Genomic DNA, 17,983 nt, shown 5'->3' on the forward strand with positions numbered 1-17,983 from the left:
AAAATGTGATTAAAATTACAAAGATGGGGTGTTAAGTCTTATAAAAATACAGAACCATATGGAATTGCAAAGGTGTCTGAAGTAGACACACAATGAGATTGGTTTTGAAAAGCGTATCACAATGTAGTAGAAGATGCTTCACATGAAAATTTTAATTAACAAAAAGGAAGTCACATGGAAGAATTATTCTAGGCAAACGTGCAGGAAAATTGTGGTGGAAAGGGAGAGAGCACCGTTTTCCCAAGAATGGTACATCCCCACTCCTCAAAGGCAGAAGTAAAATGCAGGACATCACTGTAGGCAAAAAGATTCCAAAGCTGGCTTATTTCCAACTCTATCTCCTAGCTCCCACCCTCACTCCACCATTTCTGCTTCAAACCCCAGACCTAGGAAAAGGAAAGCAGACTTCTCCCATAGCCACTCTCAAGAAAAGCTAGGACTTTTCAGGGGATTGTTACTAGAGCTGATTGGAAATCTTCTAATGGAAAGTTTTGCATAGGAAAATGCTAATTCATTGATAGCTATGATAACTTGGATGAATTTTCCCATGGAGCAGAAGGTTGGGTTTAGAACTCACTTGCCAATCAGCACTAAAAGTCAGCTGGACTGCCTTGAAATCAGAACACAAGCTTACCACTAGCTGCTCTGCAGCAACAAAGAAGGAACAAGGAGGGAGCTAGCTGAAAACCAGAATTTTCATCTTTCAGGAGGCCTGTTAAAGAGTTATTTCACCTATGTATTTTTCCAAATAGAACGTTCCATATTCTAAGATTCTATTTTTTTTTTTTTTTAATACACACTGGCATCCATCAAGGAGTTAATGCACAGTCACACATCATCTGGAGTGAAACACTGTTTGTACCTTTTGTATGATGCTCTTGTTGCAAAAGAAGTTCTCTGAGAGAGTCAATATTATCGAACTCTTGGGCATTTTTCAGGAAATCTTCAACTTGGTCAATTTTAACAGCAAACTGCATTAAGAAAACAAGGGGTGGGAAGAAGCATGGTATAATTTTCTTTTGTAGAACTCTTATAAAAATGTCTGTATTATAGGGAAAGTTCACGAGAATTCTTGAAAAAAATGCATATTTAGTGACTGCTAAATATAGATACTTTGTGGCCCCTACACCTTTTGGGTTTTTTTTTGAGGTTCTCATTGACTGAGGGAACCCAAATTTCCAGACATATTCTGCAATTACAGTCACTTTTATGAATCACCTTTCCTACACAGTTTTCAAACCCACTGAAATTTTTTATTGGAAGAATTCGTTAATTTCAAAGCCTTCAATAAAATTATTTATCAAGAATTAAGACTTTAACTTAGGTTTCCTTCCCAAAATCCCTAATTCTATAGTATTGAGAGAAAAATTAAGGGCAACATCAGACAAATACAATCTTCAAAGCAGACTTTTGAATGCCAAAATTAGCAGCAAATTTAAACTAATGAGTATTACGGTAAACACAGTAATTAATTATAGCAGGGAAACATCATCTCTGTAATGAAGACTGAAGTTAAGCTACTCCTTTACAGATCATTTTTCCATGGATTCCATATTTAAAATACTGAAACATGCTGTGTTTCAGGGAGATATGGAGCAGATTTCATAATCTGTTGAGATTGTTAAAACTAAGATAGGAATTCTTTATTTGGCTTCTACATGTGCAGATGCAATTCCAAGAACGTGTAGCACAGAGAGTGGAGACACACATTCTATATTTCAGCCAATCTTTAACAATTCTACTGCTTCATTTCAAGAGCAAGGTAACAAGTGGAGTTCAAAGTTTTGTTTCAGTATTAGCAAAGATGGTGCAATTTATGGTGAAATTAAGAAAAATAAAAAGCAAGCACTCTGCTTTTTCTGTGTTTTCTACTGTTCCACATTTTTTCTCCCTCTTGATCTGCAGGCTATAAAAGAAATATCTTAGGTACTAACATTTGAGATTTGGGTTCTGATTTTCACAAAAGAGTATTCTTGAGATATGTTTTGTGTTTTAGCACAATACAACAAAGTTTACACAATCAGACTGTAATTTAAAGAAAATCCTTTCCATAAGATGTTTCGGCAATTTCTATCTAAGTTGATCTTGCATTTCTTCCACCTTTATAGAATGTGATGTGTTCCTACTGCTGCAGTTTGTTTTAACGATATAAGCTTTTTGCAGGAGCAATTCAGCTAGCTCATGGATTTAGTCTACCCTAGACCAACCTTTGGTAGTACAGAATTTATCATAGTGATACTTAGGTAAACACTGTACTGATTTCTTTGTATAATACTCATCCTCAGGACAAAATACTTAGTGGATTACTGATCTTGGAGTTGTTAGGACTAGCAGTAGAATAGTTGCTTCTGTAATTTGTAGGTGGCACTTGGCTATTGTAGAAACAAAATTATCAGGAAGAATTATTAAACTCTTCAAAGTTCCAAGGATGTGAGAACAGAATATGAGGCTACACAGAGTAAGCATGGAATCCTTCTCTGCTTTAGCTCCCTGTGTATCAGTGACTTGGATAAGAGACACAGAGGGAAAGACAACACTCTGTTTCTGGGCTGACACAATTTTCCTTTTGTGCACATCTGCACATGGAAGTCTCAAGTAAAGGATGGGTAAGTTAGACTAACATTTAGCTTGCATAATTATTATATAACAGACTAAAATTACAGTGGACAGAGCACTTGTAAGATATGGGAGGTTTCAAATTAAGAGTAATTTGATTTAAATACAAACCTTCAAAGCATTTTCAAAGAACACTGAAGTAAGTTCCAGAAGTGCCTGTCGCTTCTCTAACATAATGATGAGGGCATCCCATGCATCCCCAAGGGTGTCTGCCATGGCATCATAAACCTGACTCTTGTCTTTGTTCTCCTCTGCAGCCTTGTCTGCTTCATGCAGCAGGTCCCACACCTTTTCTTCCAAAGCCTGAAAAGGGGGGTGGGGGGGGAATAAATTTTAAAAAATCTGTAAGTAGATTCCTAAACACTGTGCTGATACTGTCAGAATATTTTTTCAGTGGATCTGATTAACTACCCAGAAGTCTCCTACACGTTTTATATCCAGTTCCTAGTGACAGAAATGTAGTTATCACATGTATCATAGGAAGCTTCTGAATTTCATCTGCACTTAAGAGGCAGTGTTTTAATGAAATTTAATTTAAAAATAAGTGGTTTCAAATTAAGTTGTTTTTAAAAACAAGTGTTGCATTTACAAACAAGAATTTATCATTCTACCTCCAACATCTAGAATAAAATAGGTTTACAACCCCTTAAACACAGATCTTCCTGGAAGGGGTAACCATGCAGGTATTTTGGATCTTCTTTCATATGCCATCATATTACATTAACTGATATTACGAATTCTAAGAGTGTATGGTAACAAACTCATAGGTCTCAGGTAACTTCAACACAATGCAGACTAGAGTAGTTCAAACATATGTACATATTCTCCAGAAAAACACCAGATTTACGCAATGTTTCAAGTTCTGTTTGCTGCATTGCTCAAACTGGCCATCAAATAATAGTACTCTATTGTCAATAAAATAATTCTGCAGTGTCTCATTTCTTTTACTAACATCAACATGAGAAAGGTAACTGCTTGTCCATCACCAACTTGTGTTAAAAATCTTCAGTGTGTCAGAAAAAAATATTAGCAATTGTTCTATATTCATTCCCCCTCTTCTCATCTCAGGTTTTATTATGAGCATGAATAATAAAACACCAATTTGTGCTATTATTGCAGGTACTATCACGTGACTGTGTAATGGGAAAAGTCTGTACTAGACAAAATAAAATCTGATAATTCATTCTCATGACACAGACTCTAATAAAGGCTAAAGAATTTTTAAAAAATTGAAATTCTCTGAAAAGATACTGCAGAAAAATTTATTATTCCAAGTATAGAACCACAACCTCCAGCTCTCCCTAGACCTTGTATACTACACAAAGATGTTCGCTTGAACTGAAGAGGCTGATCAGTTATCTCTAAAAACAGTACTGTGAGAACAGTATAATAAACTATTAAACTTTTATTCTTTCTCCAAAAAAAATATAATTAAATTTTAACTTATCTTTACAGACCATGAAACTTTGAAAACAAACAGTAGTAAAATTAACAGAATAAGAGCAGCTCAAACTAATTCACCTTTTTCTACAGTGTATAGAAAAGTCATGATCTGTAACATGAATGAATGCTTATTGTTTGCTGAAAAACCCATCAAAAAGAGGATCTGATCGAAAGCCAGTCTTCTAGAGAACAATACACACTCTGTTTCATTTTCTGAATACCAGGAATGGAAACTGCTGCTTTCTAATCCTTCTGTAAAACAAATTATTTTTTTGTTCTGTTGAATCTCCCATCCTGATTGTCACATAATATGAAGAAAAGCTAAAATCCCCCAATTGCTACCTATTCTGTATTTAAGTGGAATCTAATCAACATATATTTAAAACAGTTTCAACTTTAAATTAGGTAATTTGCATGGAGTAGATACTGACACTGATGTAACTGTTGATATCAACTGTTTTATACCTCCTTTATACCACAATGAGACAAGAATCAGATCAGGAAAAAAGAGCTGGCCTTGGGAATATAATCCAAAGTACTCCATTAAAATTTTATTCAATAATAATTCTAGCTGACAAGGTATCTAAGGGCTGCTGCAAATGTTTTTCTAGTCATTATTAGAAACAAAAAAAGAGCAGCACTGACTCATAATTTTTAAAACACAGAGATTATATGATTGTGTGATTAATAAAATCTAAAGCCCAGCTTCATAACAAAAAAAAAATAAGGGCAAGTTAATGAACACAGTTAATGAAAATTTTAAATTAAAATCTATCTTTCATGCAATCTTTAACACAGTCCCTTCAATTCTTTTTTTTTCTTTTTGAGAGGCTTTTTTAATTGGCTAGCATAATTTCTCATATTATTTTTACACTGTCAAAGCTATAAAATGTGTTTTGTCCATGTAATACTAGATTTTCCTAAATATATGCACAATCTCTTCAGAGCAAACGAAGTCTTGTTTTTTTGTTCAACCACAAAAAAGCACTAAACTTCAAGTACTAACTGTCCAATTCTACTTGTGTTGGAGGAATTCTGGTTAACAGATCTAAAGTAAGTTTGAAATTTTTCCTAGAACCTTGTGAAAGTCTTGTGGAAGCTTTAAGGACAAACATATAGAAGAAATATCATTACAGAAGATGAATGAATAAAATACACAAGAATGTTACTTTATCCTGTGATGAGGTTAATGTAGACATCCTTCATAGTGCTTACTAGATATAGCTGAAAATGCCTTACCAATATTTTTGATGTAAAGTGATTTTCAAAGTTCTCTATCTCAAACATTTGCTTTTAGCAGATGTTTGATTTCATTTGAAAACGAGAATGCCAAAACTAAAAAGTAAAAACATGGACAATTCTGCTATCATGACTCCATTCATTATGTCCACTTCCCTTTTTTTGCTGTGTTTCCTAATTGTGACACTTCTTTCAGACATCAGAGCAGTTCAGCAAAAGGAGAATATGTTCTTTTATTGCAGAAACAATCCCGTAAGGAATAATGGCTTTAACTGGAGAATGAATTTATGAGACACCTGAAATAAATAATCCATAAAATTACATCAAAATCCTAAGTTTTTATCAAAATCATTCTGCTGAAAATCAAAGCTTACATTAAGGCTAATGGGTGGCTAGAAAACAAACCTGGAGATTGTCATGATAGTAGCCATGGTTTTCAGATAAAAAGGACAAAAATTCAGGGATTATTTTCTCTTGATATTTATCAAGGAACTGGGAAAGGTCTTAAAGTCTCCAGCTGGTCAATACAATACTAATAATAAGAAGAAAGTTACTTTATCTGGAAGGCCACTATACCCATCTTTTCAGGACCCATTCTTCATTTTCCACTTTTCACTTGGTTAACTTCAGACATGTGGGATTTTCACAATAAAAACCAATCAAGCACATCAAAGGCAAACTTGCATTAATAATGCAGACTCATTTCTATTGTGCAAAAATTGGTAGTTGGACTCACGCTCTTCCATTCACATTGTACTAACTATGCCGCTAAATTGGTTTCTAAGCTTTTGCACAAGGATTGCTCATGAACAATTTCTTTGTTTGAAGCATTTGCCAAGAGGTAAATGAGGACACCTAACTATAATATTCTGCTCTTCAAATAGCCTATACAGTCAACAAATACATATTAGTCTTCCAATTTATTTCTATGCTGGCTGTTCCTGTTACCATTCATTACATTTCGCAGATAACATAAAGGCAAGACATGACATTTACGTTCCATCAAAACAGACCTAGACATTGATTATGAAAATCTATTTTGAAAACACAGCCAAACTGCTTGCAAGATGATTTTAAAAGGATACCCCAAATAAAAGCACAGGATAAAATAATGTTTTTGTTCCCATGGAGACACAGTTGAGGATAATTTTACTAGCTTTGCAAACACGTAAGAAAGGAAATTATTACTAATTGTCTATATCACATTGTTTTGTTCTCTGTCCAATTTCATCAAAATAATCAGTATTTTCTAACTACATATGGTCACATAACATGAAATGCCTAGAGACCTGCTTGTTTACAGGAGACAGAAAAATGTTCCACTCTTTCCCCAGAGCTCAGCTTACTCAAAACAACAGCACACAAGATCCAAATTCAACTGTAACACTCTTCTACATTTAGAAAAAGAATACGCTAGAAGAATCATGAATCAGGAAACAAGATACTAATTTTTAAAAACTGCTAAAATTAAAAATAAATCATGTTTGTGCATTTCATAACCCAGAGATGGGTTGTTGCTTCCGAAACTACTTTCCTGTTATAGCTATGAGTGCTGGGCTTCATCGCAGATTCTTACGCCCAAAGGTTCTAAAGAATGTGAAATGTCATGAAATTTTAGTTTTAACTACTACGTTAAAAATCTCGTGCTGCGACATGCAATTTCCCCTTTTATTTATAGGTAGGCATTTTTAGTGGTAATCTATAGTCTATGCAAAGTTGTTTTCAAACATGCCAAGATATTTGTATATATGCTACAAAGTTATAAAATTTCAACATTATCTATAAAATGTTGTGTAGGTAAGAGTGGCTTTAGGTGAAAAAAAAGACTTTCTACTGCAAGGAACATTCCAATGTATGAACTAGTCACAAACAAAACTCTACATCTTCCTGTTGTCAGTCTGTAAGACCTTAGCTAATTCTGAGTTGTTCAAAGAGGATACAGCAGCTTATTCCAAGAATTTCTGAGTGTATTCACTTACAGCAATAAAGATGAGAAACTTGCATAACTAAACGTAGCAGAACCACCCTCTCCAGTTTTGGGTGTTGCTTTGGTTTTGGTGGTTTTTGGTAAAGCTGTTCTTCATACTATTGAAAATCCACACTATGCACCATATTAGATTACATTATTTCTATACTGTATTAAATTAATTCACATACGTCTGAGATTTATAATGACTGGGGAAGGACATAGTCACTAGTGCACTTGATCCTATCCAGATCATGTTTGCTCTTTCAGATGTGAATTTTACATAATCTCAAAAAAAAAATAGATGGAATCTATTAAATCACCGAGCACACCTAGAAGATTTTAGAGGAATTTATTTGTCTACAGGGAAAAAGTCAATCTGCCCTCTCAAAACACAAAAACAAATTTTTCTTCTTAGATACCTTTAGACTCTTTTTAGTATGAAACATGAGCATTTAAAATAATTCCAGATTTTTCATGCAAGCATGTCACTGTGTCCAAATGGCACTGTTAGAATCTGCTCTCCAGAATAAAACAACCTGATTTTAGGTCTGTAATCTAGCTAAAATCTTTCTAGCTCAAGACAAGCAATATTTAATGTTAAAATATCATTCTTACCATAATGTACACCAACTAATATTCCATTAAAATGTGCCTGGAATATCTACTTCAAACTTACAAAGAGCTTGCTTGTGTTTACAGGTGTTACTATCTAATCAAATTTCTCATAACTTTGGAGAAAAAATAAAAAAGGAAAAGACATTATATTTAGCAGTTACCGAGGACTACCAGAATTTTTCACTTGACAGTGAAGTATAAAGGGGGGAAAAAAGTGCATATTTACTGCTGCTGTCAGAAAACAACAAAACAGTGTATTTATTCTTCCAGTGCAGAAGCTTAACTTTGATCTGTTACATGAACAAAGGCTGTACATATTTTTTCCATGTGGAGTTTTAACCCAACAACCACATTACAACAAGAGGCCCAAGCAGCTATGTCAGATGTTGTACCACTAGATGTATTTTGTGCAGTCTTACCACACCTTACCTTCAGTTTAGCAAGGAGGAATTCATGATCTTGCAGTAGTTTTTTAGTCTCATCTTGATTGCTGCCAATTTCTAACAAATTTGGCGTTGATTCAGCCAGCTGAAGCTTCACCCATTTTCCACACTGTAATAAGGAAACATTTACAGCAATTCTGAGCCTTCAGATAACACCAGATTTCCTTAATTTATTTACTCACACACACTCATGCTACACATACATTCCAAGGTGATAGGAGCATGAGAATCCGTAAACCTGTATTAAATTGCAGAATTGAAATATTAATAATTATATTTATGATAATAAATATTATGATTGTGATTATGATAATATTAATACTTATTATAGCCGTTACTGTTTTTAACTTAATTTGAAGGCAAAATCAAAATCCTGGACCCTAGTCTTATCAAATAGCTACTGCAATTTTGGTTTTGCCTGTGAACGGTAAGATGATCAGAAAGAGCCAAAAAAGGTTTATCCAAATCATCGCCCAGCTGAAGACTGCACAGATAGTTGAAGAAACCTGGTGGGTGGGTTGGTGGGCAGAAGGCACAAATATATTACAGCAGATGCAAAAACCATAAGCCCACGTTTTATTTCTACCACACATATCCAACATATATGTATACTGAATATAAATACAAAGAGATTGCACAGTTATCAGCAGGCACACTTTGGAATAGGAACCCAAACAGCAATCTCCCCTTGTGCCCTGGAGGATAAACAAAAAATGGAAGCTTGACAGCAACCCAAAGCACAGCTCATTCTTTCCTCATGCTGCAGAACTGCTGCAGTCTGAGAAGCATAACTCAGTGAGTGTGGTGGTAAGGAACAAAAGCAGTGATGTCACCAGAGGTGACATGCTGTTTCCCACAGCACACAGGAAAAAGAGATGTCTTCACCCTAAACTTAAGCCTCCTTACAACAAAACTACTCCACTGCTGCAGCACAGTCTCCCAGGAAGGGTAAGAAGTGGCAGGAGAGAAACTTGCCATCAGCACAACTGAGGTAACCCCATCCTGAATTATCACCCTAATTCGGTGACAACCCAACTCATTATCACTTCATTCTGTATTACAGAAACTCCAGCGGTTGAAGCTAGCATGCATTCCAAGCTGCTTGGAGAAAAAAGAATCAGACTGCCAAGAAATTCCAACTGGGATTCAGTACCTAGGCATCCAGCTTTACTCCACACGCCAAGTTTTGTGCAAGCTGTAGGTGAAGATTCCAGCTCACAGAACAGGCACTAATATACCCATGCAAGGGCTTCTACTAAAACACAAGGGAATTTGAATTCACAACTTTCAAAAATTACTACTCATTATCAGGTTTAGGCTTTTTTTTTTTTTTTTTTCCCAGCAAATTCTTCAAAAAGAGAGTATCAGCATTTATTGAATTGGTAGACTACCCATTATGTAAAATTATTGCCGAGTGTACTTTAAAAATAACTCTTGAGGAGTCTCAACTATGACTAATATGCTTATTAACAGATTTTCATGGCACTCTGCATTTATCTCTTACTTTTTAAACAGAGTGAGAACTCCTTCCCTCTATGAGCCTACATATTTTGGGAAAGTTATTTATTCTATTTAAAAAGAACAAAGCAACATACCACAAACAGAAGTTGTGAACAGAAAAAAATAGTCAGCTTCCAAAAAAGCTCTGATATTAACTGATTAAATGACCTTGTCTTATCGTGTTATACTAACTGCTCATTTGCACAGAACATTTAAAAGAAGTACACGAGTAGCAGAAAGGCAAGAACAGACGTGCCAGCAGTTGCTGCCTTACCTTAAGCACAGCTATAACAATACTGGCATCCCCGGCCTGAACAGCAACTGAACTGACTGTTGTTGTAGAAAGCTTCTGCTCCGAACTGGCTTCATTAGACATGGTGTTTCAAAATGGGACTTCATGTATTAAATCAAACTTGAAACACTGTTGCAAGGTCTGCTGTTCATTTCCGAAAGCAAAAAAGTTGCTTGGATTCATTCAGCGAAACAGCTCAGCTAACACTGATCAGTCTGCCAAAGGGAAAGAACAGCAGGTTAAAAATAGACAACTCCATTGACTTTATCATTCTTGAGAGGGATTTGACACACCCCTAGTTTGGTAGCATTAAGCTGCCTGTTCTTTTTTGTCACCATCTGAAGTGTCAAGAGCTTCTTCCATTAACATCACCTGACACTAGCTAATCAAAGGAAAAAATATTCTCAAATTGAAACAGCTAGAAATAATTTTGCTAGTGGACCTATGCAGACAAACCCAGGGTTTTGAGGTTTCACAACATGTAACTATACAATCTGCACTTTCACAATCTACAACAAATTATTCTCTCATTTACTAGTTACTGAATACATTTGCTCGACATAATTCTTCTGCTGAGTCAAAGTATTTAAACAGGATAAACGCGTGTATAAGTCAGATGCTGAATTAGAACAGACAGGGAATTTTTAATCCAAAAATATTTAAAAGCATAGTGACCATAACAACAAGAGAAAGAAATTAAGTACTTGGTGTGAATTCTTAAGGAGTGTTGTATCCCTGCCTATTATTAATACTTTATCTGCTTTTAAAGTTATTTGTATAGTCTTCATTTTGTTCTAAATGAGCATAAAGACCTCTCTAATAATTAAACTCCACTTATATTTTTTATTCAGTGCGGGGTAATTAAGACATTTAATTCACAGTATTGTTTTGGTATATTAATTCTATTAACAGAAGCCAGAGCATGCCATGTGTAGCCTACAGCACAAGGCAGCAGCTGCTAGGTTTCCTACCACAGAACAGCTGAGAAAGTGACACTGGGGTTTAGGTTTGCAGGTCACTCTGGAAACGCAATTTCACGCAAGAAACTACAAGCGTATCTCTCCTCTAAGCATCTTGCCTGATTTGTTTATAACTATGTAACATTTAGATACATTGTATCTAAACCAGACTAACTAAGTGCAAACTAGAACAGACACGCCTGCAATGCAACCAAGAACCGGAAGCAAATTCCAAAATATTTTTTACTTAAGGTAGCGTCATGGTTTGGGCCTAACACGTCAACAAAGAGCCATGAGGCTGCTCACTCAGCCCCCCCACACACACACGCTGTGGGATGGGGAGGAACAAAGGCCAACGGTCAAGACAGACTCAACTTGGGGGAAAATAGTGATTTCACACTAATCAGATGCACACAGGGCACAGACAAGAAAAAGTAAGTGCTTACACACGTTACTCCCACCCTCCCCGTCTTCCCGGGCCCAAATTACTTTGTTCCCCGTTTCTCTCCTTTCTTCCCCCCAGCGGCACAGGGATGGGGTTTAGAGTCAGTTCGCAAGTGGTTCTTGCCGCTCCTTCTTCCTCAGGAAGGAGGATTCCTTACAGTCCTTCCCTGCTTCACCGCAGGGCGCCTCTCATGGGAGAGTCCCCCACGAACCTCTCCTTCTTTAGTCCTTGCCACGAGGTCCGGAGCTGCTCCAGCGTGGGCTTCCCACAGAGTCACGAGCTGCTCAGGGAACAGTCACCTCCCCTGGCGCCAGGATCTTGCACAGCTGCATAATCAGAGTCCACTGGCAGCAAATCCACTGGCCAAGTCCACCCCTCCTGGCGCCTTCAGGGAATGTTCCACCACGTTCCTCCATGGATGCAGGGGGACAGTCTGCCATCTCGCCATGCGTTGCAGGGAGACTGCTTGGGCACTTTCTTCCCCTTCTTTCTCACCAGCCACCAGGATCTTCCCCCCAGCACTGCCTTTCAGCTCTCCAGCTCTGCTCTTCTTTCTTAACTGCTCACTCTGCTCAGGTGTGTTACATCGGCCATTTCGTATGCTAATCACTGAGGCCCATCTATTGTCTCTCTAATGGCTCTTTAGCCGGTTTTGGAGCAGGGAGCTTCTCAGCTTCTTACCAGAGCCACACGCGGGGCCCTTCCCCCACTACCAAAAAATTCCGCCAAACCAAACCAGCACAGTAGTTACAGGGAATTTAAACAGCTGTGCCAAGGTCTAGGATTTTCTGTTTATTGATTCTTCCCCGCAAAACCCTCCAGTTGTTAGCAGATTATAATCTTAATCTGATTGCCATCTTCAAACCATGAGTTTCAAACAGGATATCCAGAAAATCATTGAAGTGGTTTGTGCTGAACTAAACAGGCTTAGCAAATCAAAAGAATAATTTTGCCATCCCTTGCACCAAAACAGAACCATGAACCCTCAAGTTGACAACAAGGGAACAAATATCCCATAGTTTTCCAAAATTCCTTGTAACACCTGTGAGAGGCCCACAGACCCCTGCCACTGAAACATTATACACATATTCATGTGACTCAGGGGTATTCGTGTAACAGGCATGGAAGAACAACGTGTTTCAAGTTTAACAGTCACACATAAAGTGAAGTGTAGAAGTCCTGATGAACACCTCAAAACTGAAACAATAGAGAGTGCCCTATTTTGGTTTGAAGATAAGATAGATCCATTGAACAAAACTTGTCAAATAGTCAAGTTTTCCAAAAAAAGATTTCAAAAGAAAAGCAACTTCTGATTTTTTACTCTACAGGCAGGACTGAGAACATACAGAAGTTGACTGCTAGAAAAATTGATGGAAAAAAAATCGAGCCTGACCTTTTGTTAGTCTTAGAAAAGAAGTGACAAACCAATTTTGGTACTATGCCAAAGTATGTCCTTATATACTTGTTCTCTCAGAAGTACATTTTAAGTGTACTTTTTCATGGCACAAGTCAGGCCAAGCATTTAACTATGGTAGCCAGTGGTTTTCACTTAGGTTAAACGAATAATAATTTCTTAATAGTACTGACAGCTGGAAATTGTGGAAAAACACCACACTCAAGAAATTAACCATATGCTTGGCAGCAGCTGAATGAAGTGATTCAAGATGTCTGATAACAAATGCATGGATATTGTATTTATTTGGTTATGCTAAGCATACAAGATAGAGGCAGAAAAGTAGCAGACAGAGAAAATGTAGCGAGGAATTAGAAAAGCTCTTATAGCACAATCCTGTGAGAAAAAGCTGAGGATTTTGGCATTGCATGATGATCCATTTCAGTTGTCCAGGAAAACAAAAATCAGACAAGCATGCCTTTCTCAGTCTTGTTTACTTACCTACCTGTCATCTGTTCCTGTCTGAAACAAACAAACAAAATTCCTGCTGGAAGCCAGAAACCGGCAGGCTGTGTCAGTTAAGAGAAATATTTTCTCTTTGCTACTGCTGTGTGAAAGACGAGTAAGAATGACCAGGAGAAAACTAGCATTCACCAGCTGTACAGGAGGAACAAGGACACTGAAGAAATGAAAAAAGGAAAACAGAAAAAAAGCTCAAGTCTCTGTAGGGTAAATAACATCAGGTATTATCTGTAACAACTACATGTAAAAAGGATTTGAGAGGTAAACTCATTTCTTTTTCAACATGACGTGTCTGATCAGCAGCTTTTTCTCATGTGTGGCAAGGGAGGTGTGCTAATCACAATTTTGACAGTTATGCATAGGAAAAGGGCCTATCTTTCTTGTAGATAAGCTGCTTTTTGTTCAGAGCTTTGGAGCTGCCATGGCACTGTGCAAATGCCTCTGGGAAAGAAAAGTTCACTCACTTCAGCTTCAAAGACACGAGGTCCTTCACTTAAACTGGCTTGTAAATGTAACCGGTCTCCTTTTCTTTCCTTGTCTCAGGCCTGGGAGAATAGGTGTTCACAGCAAGGGAGGAGAGGCGAACAAAGGAAGGAAGCAGTCTTCAAACTGATGGGTTTTGTGTGACTTGGGAAAAGGTACATAAACACCTGTGACTGTGCAGCCATGGAGGTCACATAAAAGGGCAAGGGTTGAGCAGGAGGTACTTCTCTTGGAAAAGTCACCTCTTTACCCTCCACCAGTTGAGTAACTTGTAATGCCATATCTTCCTTAATACTTAATTAGAAAGAAGCATTTCTTTCAAAGAACCACAGTATAAAGCCTGACAGAAAACAGAAGGAAACTGAGGCACATACAGACATTACCCTTTTATTCAGGGCCAGAGAGGGAGGACGAATGGGGCCCAGGCACAAACTGACTTCCCAGCACCAAGAAGCAGAGCAAGTCAAAGAACAAGCTACTTGTGCTACTGGATTGGGATACAGGCCACAGCCGAGGAGAGGCTGTCCTCCCACCACCCTCCCCCGGCACCCAGCGGCAAAGGGCGGCCCGGCTGGGCCTCCAGCTCCTAACAACAGGGAGGAGTTTCTGTTGCCAAAGTTAGGGAGGCAGGGCAGGCACACTGAGAGGGGAGGAAATGCTCCCTGCCCCAGAAGCAAGGCTGTTCTTGCCTGCAATAGAGAGGGAAAGAGCTAGCCAGGATGAGATGAACTTCAGGTAGGTAACAGCTGAAGCACAGGCAGAAGCCATTTCCCTGTCAGTTTCAGAGTCCCTGAGCTTAAGCAAAGGTAGCCCTAAATAGCCCAAGACCCTGGTATCTCTGAAAAGGGGATTGTGCCACCTTTGCCACCACAGAAAAAGAAGGCACACAAGCCCCAGCAACGGGTAAAGAAAACAGCTATGAAAGAGTGTCCAGGGGTAAAAGACACCCTGCTCCCCTCAAGAAAATAATGAACTAACGAGCCATAGTCTGTGTTGCCCCAATTATTGTTTGATAGTTCCTAGATTCATTTTACTTAAAACCATACAGGTATAATGAAGAATTATAGTTTTAGCTTCCAATTATTCCTGTGCATCACCCTAACAAAAACTCTTTTACTCTTGCTCCTTCGTCACCAGCCCTTAAGACTCTCTTTACCACCCTCAGAAAACAGCATGAAGAAAAAAAGCTACATCACATGAAACAGAGAAAAGACCCAAAGCTAAGGTATCCCGGTTTATCCCTGTCACACTAAACATGTCTTCATGAAAGGAAAAAAACCCCAAACCACAACAAACAAAACCAAATACAGCATATGTAAAACCAACATTGTATTGGTTTTGCAGTATTGTATTGTAGTTTAACATTGCTAATTCAGTGCAATGGTAAGAGAAATATCACTACTTGTTTTCTTCCAAGGACAACAATGTTTAATAAAAACCATACAGTAAACAGATCAGGGAAGCAATGACAGCTAATGCATTTCAATCCACTTGGTCATTAACTTTCATGTCTCACTTTTCCATCTTAATGTTGCTTATATCAATCTTTTTTGATCCTAGAGAATTTCCACAAAAAAATACATGTTATTTGTACATAGCATTTGTAAAAGATAGTATCATAATGCCTACTATTTATTAAATGGTATAAGACATCCACCAATCATAACTAGTGCTTACCACCATATTATATCACTTCAGCCTCCACTCTTAAGAAAGCTCACTCCAGCTTCTAAGTTTTATAGAAATGTTATATAAACCAAAGACAATTCTTTCTAGCATCTGTTATTTAAAACCTTCTCTTTCTGTTCTTTACTTGGCATATAGACAGGGTAAGTAGGAATGCTTACACACAGGAACTGCTTACATTTTTATTCAATAGGCATCATGAGACTTGAATTCTTAAAGACTGTACAATCACCCTGATTGTTTTCAAACATAGAGAAATAATAAATCAAGCTTGGTGGTAACCTGCTCGTCTGATCTGCTTTCTTCTTGTTATCTTAGCACATGACTCAAGATGGAAAGCATAGAAAACTGAGGTATTGGGATCTCCACTCAAGAACCCCTGCAGCAAAGCAAATTTATTGTTCTGAGAATGCATTAAAACATTAGTGCTTGCAGAAAGAACCTCCTTTCCTTTTTAAATGTAACACTGTGGGGAAAAACAAACAAACAAACAAAACAAAAACAAAACAAACAAAAAAACCAACAAAAAACACAAACAAACAAAAAAAACAACCACAAACTTCTTTACATTCCCATTTAGATTTCCAGTTTTAGATTTACTCAGATAAGCTTGAGGAGGTTTCATACAACAATAGAAGAAGAGGACAGAAAGCACCTTCGGGAAAAGAAAGAGGGAGTGAGGAACAGGTTCTCACAGTAATTCTGAAGCCATTTGCAGCTCTGACTGATTAACAGATGTACCTTTATGGAGCTCAACTCAAAACGTTTCCAAATTGAAAGACATTAATTATTAGGTATATTTTTCCTTTGCAGGTTCAATTTTATTTTGCTGTCACAGCCAATAAAAAAATACAAGTTGGATTTATACTTTTACTTAAAGTGATAACAACAAGAAAGATTGAAAGAAAAAAGTGCCTTGATGACTATTAAAGTGTAAGTATGGCAAAACAAACAATGAAAATGTTAACTGTTGAATTGGGTGAAAAGAGTAAACAAGACAGAAGACAATACAAAAAAGTGAAGTAATCATATCTCACTCTCTTTCACATCCCAGATGAATAGAACGACATACTCTCCTAAGCTTACTGAAGAAATGGCAGGGAGGCTATCTCCACTTCCTCAGAATGAGCTGAAGAGTGGACTTACCCCATCAGCACCCCTGGGGAGACTCAACATTTCTGTCTCAGTGAGTGTTGTCCAAAACAAATGCTGCACAGCCTATGGAGCCGTAGCCTTGATGAACTTGGAAGTGAAGCAGTTTTAACAGATCCCAGGTGGCACTTACACTAGTCAGCCTATTTGCAAGCTTGTCAACAGAGAAAACAGTGGCCCACTGTATTCAGCTCTGTCAGGAGAATGGAGAAACATTATATAGTTCATTAGTCCGTTGCTCAGGCTCCATCAGCAGCAGGAGAAAGAGAACAGTGTTTTTTACACAAGACTAGTATGTTCCCTTGCCCATGCACGTGAGGAAAGCCAGCAGGACTTTTGTTACCGAATTCCTTGGGAGTATTTGAAATTCCTTCCTGATGTAGTGTGTTAGCAGAGTGCATACTCTGCTCTGCACCAAATATAGATGTGAGACAGACTACAATTTCTCCCTGTAAAGAAGATTAAGAACAGATTTGTAAGCTACATCCAATTCTCAAGGCAGCTCCAAACTGTCCCACTGATAAGGTAACTACAATTACAGTTTTGCTAAATGTCACTAATTTCCATGGTTAACTGACATTTGCAGCTTAGCTGTTTTAAAAGACTGTTTTCCTTTAATTATTTTTTAAATGTTCATACGTTAGTATAGACATCTGTATTAAACTTGTGAAATAAAAACATCAGTTAAAAATCACACAAACTATTGAAAGAGACAGTTACATCACTGTAACTGGGTTCCCAAGACCATCTTTTAAGAGTGAAACATCTCTGCTCAATTTTGTCAAAAGTAAACAGCCAGCAACGATGCAAAAAGACCAGTATGAGTTACTCGTTTAACAGGAGACTAATGAATAGATCTAAAATCATACTAACCACACCAAAACTTTAAAGCCATACTGTTGCTATTGTTTGGAAGAGTTGATTTAAATGACCACAAATTTCAGAAAGCTAATTTGGAGCAAGTAAAGAAGTATGTTACACACTTCTAATAGCACATTACTTTTGACACCTGATACTTGGCAAGGTTTATCCAGAAAAGAAAAATTAAGCAGAGGAGTTGAATTTTAAGTGTAAAAGAACCATAAGGCCTTAGAACTCTTTTTTTAAAAAGTCATTTATCAGTGGAGTTATAAATAGCAGTGCTTTGTTTTGTTTTAAAAAGACATTCCGTCTTGTATAACTCTGCTACTTGAAGGTTCACACTGATGTGCATTCCTCTGTAAAAT

At 37.4% G+C, this 17,983-nt stretch overlaps 1 protein-coding gene across 1 annotated transcript in view; it reads right to left on the reverse strand.

The window, feature by feature from the left end:
• The window catches only part of CCDC141 (coiled-coil domain containing 141), a 70,280-nt gene extending 59,990 nt beyond the window's left edge, over window positions 1-10,290 (reverse strand). The window contains exons 1-4 of the mRNA XM_051623930.1: window positions 10,100-10,290; window positions 8,312-8,434; window positions 2,728-2,919; window positions 863-971 (exon numbers count right to left, since the gene is read on the reverse strand). Coding sequence (XP_051479890.1) covers window positions 863-971; window positions 2,728-2,919; window positions 8,312-8,434; window positions 10,100-10,201 — 526 coding nt within the window. The 5' untranslated portion in view covers window positions 10,202-10,290. The remainder of the gene's footprint in view (window positions 1-862; window positions 972-2,727; window positions 2,920-8,311; window positions 8,435-10,099) is intronic.
• Window positions 10,291-17,983: the final 7,693 nt, after the last annotated feature.

Source organism: Apus apus, chromosome 6, assembly GCF_020740795.1.
Source record: "Apus apus isolate bApuApu2 chromosome 6, bApuApu2.pri.cur, whole genome shotgun sequence".
NCBI classification, from domain to species: Eukaryota; Metazoa; Chordata; class Aves; order Apodiformes; family Apodidae; genus Apus; species Apus apus.